General features: G+C 32.7%; 1 protein-coding gene across 1 annotated transcript in view; it reads left to right on the top strand.

Annotated features, from left to right (window-relative positions):
• The window catches only part of RNF180 (ring finger protein 180), a 164662-nt gene that overhangs the window by 34756 nt on the left and 116670 nt on the right, over window positions 1-13236 (top strand). The window contains exons 3-4 of the mRNA XM_074354864.1: window positions 3025-3120; window positions 4702-5661. Coding sequence (XP_074210965.1) covers window positions 3025-3120; window positions 4702-5661 — 1056 coding nt within the window. The remainder of the gene's footprint in view (window positions 1-3024; window positions 3121-4701; window positions 5662-13236) is intronic.

The raw sequence follows: 13236 nt of genomic DNA on the forward strand, positions 1-13236 counted from the left end.
CCAAGAGGAAAGCCCATGCTCATCAAGCAGTCACTCCCCATTGATACCTCTTCCAAACCCCTGGCAACTACTAATATGGTTTTTGTTTGTGAATTTACTGACTCTGGATATTTCATACAAATGGAATCATATAATGTGTAGCCTTTTAGTCTGGCTTCTTTCACCTAGCATGTTTTCAAGGTTTATCCATGTTATAATACATATCAGTATTTTATCCCTTTTTATGAATGAACAATGTATCATTGCAGGGATATAGCATATTTGTATATTCATAAGTTGTGGACATTTGGGTTGTTTCCACCTTTTGACTATTGTCAGTAGTGCTGCTATGAACATTTGTATACAAGTTTTGGTTTGAACACTCATTTCTTACTATTTTGGTTATGTACCCAGGAATGGAATTTTAGGCCACTTGGTAATTCAACATTCAACTTATTGAGGAAACACAAAGTTATTTTCCACAGTGGCTGCATCATAAATGTACAGTGGTTCCAATTTCTGTATATCCTCACTGACACTTATTTTCTGTTTATTATTTTAGTTTTTTATTATAGCCATCCTAGTGGGTGTGAAGATGTATCTCATTGATGTTTTGTTTATTTTTCATCTGTACATCTTTTATTTCTTTTTCTTATCATACTGTACTGACCTTGACCATCAATGCAATGTGGAGTGGAAAGGGTGAGAAAGAAGACATTCTATTCTCAATCTTAGGGCAAAAGAATTGTCTTTCACCATTGAGTGTGAGTTTAGCTATAGGTTTTTCATAGATAGCCTTTATCAGGTTGAAAAAGTTGTCTTCCATTTTTAGTTTCTAAGTTTTTATCATGAATGAATGTTGACTTTTATCTAATGATTTTTCCATGTATATCAAAATATTTTTATATCTGTTCTCTATTATATTAATATGTTGAATTATACTGAATGATTTTTGAATGCTCTACTGATCTTTTATTCCTGAGATACACACTACTGTGTATTCCTTAATTGTTTCAAGAATGTTTTCTAGTTTATAATGGACATATCTTGTACATATTGTATTAAATTTATTCCTAAATTTTTCGTGTTTTTTTGCTGCTGTTACAATTGATATTTTACAAGTAGCCCATTACAATTTATTGTGGCTGGTCTAAAGAAATAGAGTTGAATCTGTGTATTGACTTTATATCCTGCAAACGTCACTTTTTAGTTGCTTTTCTTGGATTCCTTTGTATTTTCTACCTATATATAGTAATATATTGTTAAATTTTACTTATTAATACTTTATCAAGGATTTTTGATTCTTTGTTTAAGAGAGGTGTGTGGTTGTCTTTTTTCCTTTTCTTTTTTATTTGAAATATAGTTGACTTACAATATTACATTAATTTCTGATGTCCAACATAGTAATTTGATATTTTTGTAGAGTATACTTTATGTAAAGTTATTATAAAGTATTTGCTATTTTCCATGTTCTGTATATTATATCGTTGTAACTTATGTATCATATACCTGGTTGTTTGTACCTCTTAATTCTTTTCACTGATTTTATCCCTCTCCCCTCTGGCAGCCACCAGTCTTTTCTCTCTATCTGTGAGTCTGTTACTGTTTTATTATGTTTGTTTTATTTTTTAGATTCCACATGTAAGTGAAAACACAGTATTTGTCTTCCTCTGTCTAACTTATTTCACTAAACATGATGCCATCCAGGTCCATCCATGCTGTCAAAAATTGCAAGATTTCATTCTTTTTTTGTGACTGAGTGACATTCCATTGTGTGTGTATGTATGTGTGTGTGTATGTATACACACATGTATGTCACGTCTTTCTTTATCTGTTGATGGGCAACACATTGTTTCCATATTTTGACTATTGTAAGTGATGCTACCATAAACATTAGGATGCGTATACCTTTTTGAAGTAGTATTTTTGTTTTCTTCAGATAAATGCCCAGGAGAGGAATTGCTGGATCATATGGTAGCACTAGTTTTTATTTTTTTGAGAAACCGGCATACTACTTTTAACAGTGGCTGTATCAGTTTACATTCCCACTAACAGTGTGTGAGGGATTCCTTTTTGCCTCAATATTGTCAACATTTATTATTTCTTGTCTTTGTGAAAATAATCATTCTGACAGGTATGAGGTGATATCTCACTGTTTTTATGTGCATTTCCCTGATGACTAGAGATGTTGAGCATTTTTTCATGTGTGTGGTCCATCTGTATGTCTTTTTGGAAAGTGCCTATTCAGGTCCTCTGCTCACTTTTAATTGGGTTGTTTGGGTTTCTTGATATTTAGTTGTATGAGTTCTTCATCTATTTTAGATATAAACCCCTTATCAGATAGATCACTTTCATTCATTAGGTTTCCTTTCCATTTTTCTGATGGCTTTCTTCACTGTGCAAAAACTTTAAGTTTGGTTAGGTCCCATTTGTTTATTTTTGCTTTTATTTCTGTTGCGTTGGGAGACTGACCTAGGGAAACATTGCTACACTTTATGTCAGAGAATGTTTTGCCTATGTTCTCTTCTAGGAGTTTTATGGTGTCCTGTCTTACATTTAAGTCTTTAAGCCATTTTGAGTTTATTTTTCTGTATGGTGTGAGGGAGTGTTCTAATTTCATTGATTTACATGTGGCTGTCCAGTTTTCCCAACACCACTTGCCAAAGAGACTGTCTTTTCTCTTTTGTATATTCTTGCCTGCTTTGCCAAAGATTAATTGACTGTAGGTGTGTGGGTTTATTTTGAGGCTCTGTATTCTGTTCCATTGGTCTATATGGCTGTGTTAATTCCACACTGTTTTGATTACTATAGCTTTGCAGTATTGTCTGAAGTCTGGGAGGGTTATGCCTTCAGCTTTGTTCTTTTTCTTCAGTATTGCTTTTGCAATTCTGGGTCTGTTATGATTCCATGTAAATTTTAAGACTATTTGTTCTAGTTCTGTGAAAAATTTCCTGAGTAATTTGATAGGGATTGTGTTAAATCTGTAGATTGCTTTGGGTAGTATGGCCATTTTAACAATATTAATTCTTCTGTTTCATGTAACAGGATAGACATGATTCAGCTGATGATCAAAATATTTGTCATGTGTGGCACATAAATGTAGAAGCTCTTCCAGAATGGATAAACTGCCTAATACAAAAAGTAAGTTCCTTAGTTGCTGAGTAAAATTAGAAATATGCTATCTTTGAAATATTTTTGTTTTCATTTTAGAGCTATTTTTCTTGGACAGATTGTTTCAAGAGACATGAAAGGGTGTGTAACTCTTGATTATGCTTACTGGCTTCTTCATTGTTACTAAAATACTCTTGAGTATTTTCATAACTCAGACTTTGCACTTGATATTCCCCCTTCCATGAATTCTATTCCCACAGCTACTCACCTGTTTCCTCATTTCCCTCATTTCTTAATGAGGCATAGCCTTGCCGGGCTATCAAGTGCCTCTCCCTACTATTACCACTCCTAACACTTCCTTTCTCCCTTCTCTACTGTATATACCTGTCTGTTTTACACTTATGCTGTAAGTGATTTTTAGGACTTATAAATATGCTTAAGTATATGTGACATATATTAATTGTTGTACACATCCATACACACATCCACATATACACCTACACACACTAATGGCTTACTGATCTTGTTAATTACCTAAGTCCTCTACTAGAATATAAACTCCAGGAAGTCAGAGGTTTTTTATATTTTGTTCATTATGTACTGTATCCCCAGCACCTGGAATAGTACCTACTGAGTGAATGAAATACCCTGTGTGTATCATTCATATTTGCACACACATGTGAAATAAACTGGACAATTAAAGACTCTCATTGGCACAATCAGAATGAAATTATAACACTTTAAAGATCCTTAATGAAATACTGTAAGAGCAAGAACTCACCTGTTCACTATGGCATCATTATTTCTCACAGTTCAAAACACCGAAGTATTAGAAAAGTATAACTACTGTGATTTTGAGAAAAATATAGTTCCATTTCCCCACTGACTAGCTTACTTCTTTTGTTAAAAAATAACATTAGCTAGATATCCCTTGTACCCATTCTCATGTTATAATGATTTCCTGGGAAAATGCCAGTGTGCTGCTTATAAGTGTCCTGAACTTTACAGAATGTTTTAGGACACTGCAGATGTTCCACTATCTCTGTTGAAAATATGATTTTAAGCTAGTTCATTATTAATTTGTAATCTGAGTCTAGAAAATGAACTAGCTGATGTATGCAACCAGTATCTTTTGGTTGTATGTAAAAAGGCAGGAAGAGCTTTATTCTGTTGGTTGGGTAAAGTTCCTTCCCACAGTGCTTGGTATGCAAGAAGTGTATCAAAACAGACACTTTTCTGTGAGATTTTACTTGCAAATTAAGCTCTGTACACTGATTTGCTTCCTGGTTCCATAGTGTATTTTTCTTTTCATTAGTTCACACTGTATCCATATTCAGCCAATTGTCTAAGAGACTCTTTCAGAATTCTCAGGAGTATTGTTTAGATGGGCACGATGTGCAATTCGTTACCATCCTAGACCTTCGGGGATTCTTATCTCTATTTATTGTTTCCATTTACTGCTCTGTCTACTAATCAGAAAACAGAAAGCTGGCCTTTTCTGTGACATAGAAAACTTTCATGTGCTCGGCTTAAAAAAAAAAAAAAAGCTCACACTCTTTTTGGTTACTTTGCAATGAAAGCATTGTTTTTATTTTCCTTTATTACCTGTAGGCCCAGTGGACAGTTGGAAAACTGAATTGCCCTTTCTGTGGGGCCCGTTTAGGGGGCTTTAATTTTGTCAGCACTCCAAAATGTTCCTGTGGCCAGCTTGCAGCTGTACATCTCTCCAAGAGCCGGACCGATTATCAGCCCACGTGGGCAGGCCGACTAATGAGACCATCGCTGAAATACTTGTCACATCCTAGAGTTCAGTCAGGTTGTGACAAGGAAACTCTGCTGACAGGTGGTGCCTCCAAAAACAGAAATCACGGGCTTTTAAACATGGCCCAAAGTAATAATGGTCCTGGAAGATTAACAGAAGCACTCTGCCTAGAGGCACCATCAACGTATTTTGAGATGAAGAACGAAAAACTGCTCTTCAAAGCGTCAGATCCAAAATACCAGCTTTTTGTTCCACAGCTTGTGACTGGCGGATGCACTACGAGAGCTTTTCATAGAAAATCACATAGTTTGGATCTGAACATCAATGAGAAACTGACTTTATTACCCTCCTTATATGGAATACATAGTAAGACTACTGCCTGTTCCAGGCTAAATGAAACACAGCCTACTGACCTTTCGGGCTTGCCTTTAGAATCTAGCAAAAATAACTGTTCCTTTCAAATTTCATCCAGTTTTGATCCTAATATGCTGCTGCAAAGATTTTCAGTGGCTCCCCGTGAGACCCAGACACAAAGAGGAGGAGAATTTCAGTGTGGTCTAGAAGCTTCTGCAGTGTACTCTGACCATGCTAGTTCCAACAACCTGACTTTCCTGATGGACCTGCCCTCAGCTGGCAGGAGCATGCTGGAGGCCCCAGAGCAGGAAGAGCACCTCTCTCCTCTGGACTTCCTGCACTCGGGCAATTTTTCTTTGGGTGCCATTAATCAGAGGCTCAGTAAGAGAGAAAGGAGCAAGCTGAAGAATCTGAGGCGGAAACAACGAAGGCATGAGAGATGGCTGCAGAAGCAGGTAATTTTTTTAAAAGTTTACTAAAAATTCAGTATTATAAATGTTGGGCTTTGGGGAGAGCAGCAAACTTTGAATACCTGTATCATAAAATCATGGTTTGAATGATTTTGAAATGACACTGCTCCCGAGGTGAACCTAATAATCATGTAGCTCTATTATAATTGACATGTATCACCATGTCTCTGTGCTTCCACGTGTTTAGAAACTGCCCTTTTGTGAAGTTTTTCCCAGTTTTGCTAATATTTTATAGGAACATTAATCATATGATATTGAGACTTGATTGTCATACACATTTCCAATTTATTCATGTTAGGATTGTTTTTCAGTGATTTTTTTTTCAGGTTAAATCAAAACAAAATTTCTCTAAGTAAATACAATCTCGTGACAGATTCTTTCATTTCCATTACCTTAAGTTTAAACTGATACTTTCAAGGAGCCTTGTTTAATTATGTGCCCACCATGATGTAGATATGATTAACTGTGCTAAATTGTGAAAATTGTCTAAAAGATAATTGACCCTTAACTGTAATTTTGTAGGAGAGGTTGCTTCTCTGTGGTTTAAACTCCTGTACCCATAATGATATGTTAAGAGTGGGTGAGTGAAGGAAGTGAGAGTAAATGTTAGGCACTGAGGAAACCCATAAAGCCAGTGAAGGTGCTCATGACAGTTTGGAAGTTTGAGGACTGGCATATTTGTATGTAAACTTTTTTTTTGCAAATTGCCTTTATTATTTACTTGTTCATGATAGATAGCAGTCCTTATTAATTAGTATGTTGAATATTAACAATGTCCTCAGAGCTAAAATTTAGAAAACCACAACTTGACATAATACTTTCTTAGTTAAGCAAACTCATTATTGTTTATGATCCTAATCATGGACTGGCTAAAATTAAAAAACAAAAAAACAAAAAAAACCCTACTTTAAGGGCTTCAGTCCGGTTAGGTTTTTTTTTTTTTTAATCTTTTGGTTAGTATTATTACAAGTAAATGTTTATTATATTTTTGACTGGTTGCTGACAGGAGCATTTCAGTTTGGTTTATTTGCAAGTGATGGTGTAATGTGGCATCAAAGCATAATTGTAGGATGTAAAAAAATATATTTTATCACCATTATAATACACCTTACAGTTTATTGAAGCTATAAAGTTCAAAATTTTTATTTAAAATTTGACTTAAATGTAGATAAACTGGAAATGATCTCATATGTTAAGTGAATATTCAGAAAGAATACTTGAAAAACAATGTGGAAGGCTCTAAAATAATTCTCTAACAAATAGACATTTAAAAGAAGTTTGAAAATTATACTTGCTCTGTACTTTAAACATATGCAAATAACATCTTTACAATTTTCAAAATGTGTTTAGTTCTTCGGCTAGGTAATTCTGAAAACCTTAGCTCTATTTTTAATCATTTTCTAGCATAGAAACACTCTTTTTTACACAGTTGAGAGCAAAGTAAGACCAAAATTAATTTTTTTAAATGAAGTTGCTTTTGTTTGGTCACACATAAGTGATTTAACCAATCTGCTTAACTAATTGACTAGAGTAAATGAATCTTAGTCACACCTGTGACAGGTCCGTACGGAATGACACGATGGGATCCTAATAGGTTTGGCTGGTTGCATGGGAGTTAGAGGCAAATGCTCAGTGTCTCCCTAGAGAAGAAAACCTAAAACTATGTAGCAGCACAGAAATAACATGATTTAGCGATATGAGTACACACCATGATTTGAGTCTGATGGAAGAATTCTTAATATTCAGTCTTGCTAATTCAAGGAAAAGGATAAATCCTAGAAAGAGTTGATATTTAAGGTAAATTAATAGCTATTCAGCTCATTTCATGCTTAATAGAGATTAGCCGATTATATAAACATTTATCAAATATCTGTTTTGTATACCATGCCTTTGGGTAACGACTTCAAAATAGATCCTGCACCTTTTTTTAATGAGACAGATAAGCATATAAATATAAAGTTACCCATTATTAATGATAATCTTTTTAAAGTTTAAAATAATTGGTTGAGGTATCTAGATTTCTGACTTACATTGGCATTTTTAATGATTTTGTGTGTGTGTGTGTAAACTAGATGTCTTTCTGTGGCAGATACCATGATAGAAAATGTTAATCATGCTACAAAATTTTGAAACTTAGTGATATAAATGAGATTGCTGTTGAAGCAGAAACTGCAGCCAGTTTTTCAATGTTCTTGTTCAGCAAATGTGAATTGAGCACCTACTTTGGGGAAAGACAGTGCTGAGTAAACCTCATTTTTATTCAACATAGTCTTTTTGATTTTGGTTTTTAATTTTTTAATTACCATGCAATAAAATTGATTTATTCTTGGCATACAGTTCTATGATTTAAACGTGTGTAGAGAACGTGTAACAATCACCACAGTGGGGATTAGAACAGTTCTAACACTCCAAAAATCGCCCTTGTGCCTTTATAATTGTGCCATGATTATATCTTTATGATCACACCCTTGTCTAATCCCTAATCCCTAAAAACCACTGCCCTTTTCTCCATTACTTTAGTTTGTCTTTTTGATAATTTAATAAAATATTAATGTAATATTATAAAATTAGAATCATATAGTATATAACTTTTTTAGACTGGCTTCTTTTACTCTGCATAATTACCTGTGAAATTCATCCAAGTTGTTGTGCATATCTATAGTTTGTTCTTTTTTATTGCTCAATAGTATTCCATTGTATGAGTGAACCAGTTTATCCATTTACCTCTTGAGGACAGTTAAGTTATTCCAGGTTTTGGCAATTATGAATAGAGCTGTTATAAATATTCGTGTATAGGTTTTTGTGTGAACGTAACTTTCATTTCTCTAGGGTAAATACCCAGGAGTGGGATTGCTGGATAATATGGTTAAGTGTATATTTAACTGTATAAGTAACTGTCAAATTGTTTTTCTGAATAACTCTACCATTTTTCATTCCAAACAGCAATGTTTGAGAATTTCTTTTGCTGTGCATTCTCATAAACACCTGGTAGTCTCCATTTTAAAAATATTGTCATTAATAGATGTGTAGTGGTATCACATTGTGGTTTTAATTTGCATTTCTCTAATGGTATTTTCTTAATGATGCTGAGCATTTTTCATGTGCTTATTTCGCCATTTGTATATGTTGTTTAGTGAAGTATCTTTTCAAATCTTAGTCATTTTCTTAATTGGGTTGTGCTCTTCATGTTGAATTGTGAAAGTTCTCTATATACTTTGGATATAAGTCATCCATTGAATATGTGGTTTATGAAGGTTTGTCCTTTTCTTCTCTTCACAATATTTTTTTCCTGTAGAGGAAACATTTAATTTTGATGAAATCCAGTTACTTCGTTTGTTTTTTTTAAATGGATTGTGCTTTTGGTGTCCTAAGAACTCTTTGCCTAACCCTAGGTTATGAAGATTTTTTTCTTACGGTTTCTTCTAAATGCTATATAGTTTTACATTTTGTATTGAGAATTGTGATTCATTTTGAGTTGTTTTTTTTTAAGTATGAGATTTAGTTCGAGGTCCCTTGTTTTGAATAGAGATGCTTGATTGTTCTAACACCATTTATTGAAAACACTGCCCTTTCTCCATTGAAGCTTTTGCAGCTTTGTCAAAAATCAACTGGCTGTATATGTGTGGGTCTATTTCTGGACTCTCTGTTCTTTCTTTTCAGTTTATTTTTGTGTGTGTCTCCCTTTGCCAGTAGCCCTTTTTGTTCTTTATTGTAGCTTTATAGGAAGTCATTAAAGTAGGATATTGTGGTTTCTCCAACTTTATTTTTCTTTTTCAAAATTGTTTTATTCTAATTCCTTTGCCTTTCCATATAAAATCTAGAATCAACCTGTTTATCTTTACAAAAAATAAATCAACTTGGGGAGGACTGAAATATTTACTGTGTTGGTTTTTTCCAGTCCATGAACATGATATATCTCTCCTTTTATTTAGGTCCTTGATTTCCTTTAGCAATATTTTGCAATTTTCAACATTCATAACTTGTGAATGTTTTGTTAGATTTATACCTAAGTATTTACTTTTTGTGTTATTGTTAATTCAAAAATTATTTTGATTTGCAATTGTATATTGCTAGTTTACAGAAACGGAATTGACTTTTGTTTTGACTTTGTATCATGTGATGTTGATAACTACAGATCTTTGACATCTTTTTTCAGATTTATCCCTAGTATTCATATTTTTATACTATTGGTGAATGGTATTAATTTTTATTAAATTTTAATTTCCAATTGTTCACTAATAATATATAGAAATACAATTGAGTTTTGTACGTTAATCTTATGTCTTACTACCTTTCTAATCTCACCTATCAAGTATAGCAGATTTTTGGAGATTCTACTGCATTTTCTCTTTAGATGATTATGTTGTCTGCAAATAAAGACAGCCTTACTTTTTCCTTTCCAATATGATTTTTTTCTTATTTGTGTTATTGAATGAGCTAGAGCATCCAGTACAATGTTGAGTAGGAGTGTAAGAGCAGACAAATTGTCTTTTTCCTGATTTTAGGAAGAAAGCATTGAGTCTTTTACCAATAAGTATGATGTTAGGTGTGGGTTTTTTGTAGATGTCTTTTATCAGGTTGAGGAAGTTGTTTTCTATTGCTAGCTTGCTGAAAGTTTTACCTTGAATGGATGTAAATTTTGTCAGATACTTTATTGGTTAATATGATTATGTATTTTAAATGTGAATATTGAGTGATTATCAAATATTGAGCCAGTCTTTCATACCCGCAGTAAACACTTTGTTATGTTGTATTTTTCTTTCTATATATTACTGGATACTATTTACCAATATTTTTGAGAATTTTTTTATTTGTTTGTTTTCCTCTGTACATGAAGGCTGTTATCCTAAAGTTGACTCTGTTTTTGTACCGTCTTTGTTTTTTATATCGCAGTACTGCTGGCCTTTTAAAATTAGTTAAGAATTGTCCTTTACTCTTCTGTTTTGTGGAAAATATTAAAATATTAATATTGTTTTTTCTTAAATATTTGATAATGAAACTATCTGGGACTGGAGGTGAATTTAACTATGAATTCAGTTTCTTTAATAGGTATAGGACAATTCAGGTTATCTATTAATGTTGGGTAATTTTGGTAGTTGTTTTCAATAAGTTATCTAAATTGTGAAAATATGTAGCATGTTTACAGTATTCCTTTATTATCCTTTTAATATCTGTTGGGTCTGTAATGATATCCCATTTTCAGTCCTGATAGTAACAATTTCTTTCTTCTCTCTCTTTCTTTTAGTTTTGCTAGAGGTTTATTAATTTTATTGATCTTTTCGAAGAAACACCTTTTGGTTTCAATTATCTTTCTCTATTATTTTCTGTTTTCAAAGTCATTGTTTTCTGCTCTTTTATTATTTACTTCCTTCTGCTTAACTTTATTTTCCTTACTCTTATAAAATATTTTTCATAGGAGAAACTTAAGTTATGGATTGGAAATCCTTTTTTTCTGTCATCTAATAGGCATTTACTTCTATACATTTCCCTTTAGTTATGGCATTAGCTACACCCTATGACTTTTACATTATATTTTTAATTCAGTTCAAACTATTTTCTACTTTCCTTTTAGAATTCCTTTGGCCCACCGAGTTTGCCTAAGAGGCTAGTATAATCATGAAAAGGCTGAAATAACAGCATTTTAAGGAAATTTAAAAATTTTATCCTGGGAAAAATATTTATTCCTCTGAATTGAGAAAGTAAAGCTGCCACGATAGCTGTATGAAATTTTTAAACAATACTATTCAAATATTTTATTCTACTGTGTTTGCATTTCTTAACTTTGGGCTTATTTAATATGAATAAAAGAAAATGTCTCTTTAAAGTCTACAGGAACCTATTATGAAAAGAGTTTGCCATATGTTTCTGTGGGACGTTATGCATGAAAATATAAAATAATTGACTAAGTATTATGGTTTGTAATAAATCACTGAAACATCTACAATGATTACATTACATTGTTCTGAGTAAACTAAATGAGTTAAGACTACTTGTATTATTACAAGGGTGTGATTTAGGCACTGGGGAGAATAGATCTTCTTTAAAGATCTACTTACTCAAGCTTACCTACAAAAATTACACATTTTCCACAAAGGTGCTAACTTTCATGTTCATGGATTTGCACATAGGGATCATTTTGAATTTTTCACAGATTTTGAAGGTGTCCACTTAATATTTTATCACTTGATTCATCATGTTCAAATAATACACAGATCATATTCTAAATGTATATTTGGTTATCTTTTTAAAAGAAAAATTTTTATGCTTCTGAATTATAATAGTAACCCACATATTGAACAGTTATTCCCTATTTGTTCCCTTTCTCAAGGAGAAAATCAGTGGTTTATTGAAATGAAAAGTTTCAGTTATGAAAATATCACAGTTTTAATTAGATGACACAGATTTTACTGGTTGTATTACTCACAGAAACATAGTCATAAAATAGTCTTAGGAAAAAAGACTAGAATGAAAGAAGCACATGACCTTCAATCATGTATCAAAATAGATCAGTGTTTTATTTCTCACTCTAGTATGTGTCAAATTACTGTTTCAGTTTCAGTTTGCTGCTGTCTTCATTTTATTAATGCAGATATATTTTAGGCAGCTGAAAAGGTTGATACTTCTAATTTGCTTCTAACTTCTAGAATGTCAGCATTCAGTAGGATAATAGGATATAAATATTCAGTCAACTTATATAAACATAACTAAGTATTGGAACTTTGTGTTCCTGTCATTTCAGGTGATTTCCAAATAGAATAAAATAGAAAAATGAGTAAGTGTGAAGTAAAATTATACAAAATTGACAATGCCTTTACCTTAAGTAATTACACAGATCTAAATGTTCTTTTTTTCTTGTCTGATGGCTATGGCTAGAACTTCCAATACTGTGTTAAACAGAAGTGGTGAAAGTGAGCATCCTTGTCTTGTTCCTGATTTTGGAAGAAAAGCTTTAAGATTTTTACCATTGAGTATAATTTTAACTGTGGGTTTGTAATAAATGACCTTTATTAGGTTGAGGTATGTTACTTCTGTAGCTGTTTTGATGAATGAATGGATATTGAATTTTGTCAAATGCTTTTTCTGCATTTATTGAGATGATCATGTGATTTTCATCCTTCATTTTGGTAATGTGATGTATCACATTAATTGATCTGTGGATATTGAACCACCCTTGCATTCCTGGAATAAATTCCGCTTGGTCATGGTGTATGATCCTTTTTGTGTATTGTTGAATTTGATTTATTAATATTTTTTGAGGATTTTACATCTATATTCATCAGAGGTACTGGCCTTTGATGAATTTTATTTTTAGTAATGTTTTTCTCTGGTTTTGGTATCAGGGTAATTGTGGCCTTGTAGAATGAATTTGAGAGTGTTCCCTCCTCTTCAAAATTTTTGTAATAGTTTGAGAAAGATAAGTATTAGCTCTTACTAATGTGTTTGTTAGAATTTTCCTGTGAAGCTATTCGGTTCTGGAATTTTGTTTTCCGGGAGTTTTTTTTGTTTTGGTTTGGTTTTTTTGCTACAAATTCAAGTTTACTGCTAGTGATTGGTCTGTTC

Source organism: Camelus bactrianus, chromosome 3, assembly GCF_048773025.1.
Source record: "Camelus bactrianus isolate YW-2024 breed Bactrian camel chromosome 3, ASM4877302v1, whole genome shotgun sequence".
NCBI classification, from domain to species: domain Eukaryota; kingdom Metazoa; phylum Chordata; class Mammalia; order Artiodactyla; family Camelidae; genus Camelus; species Camelus bactrianus.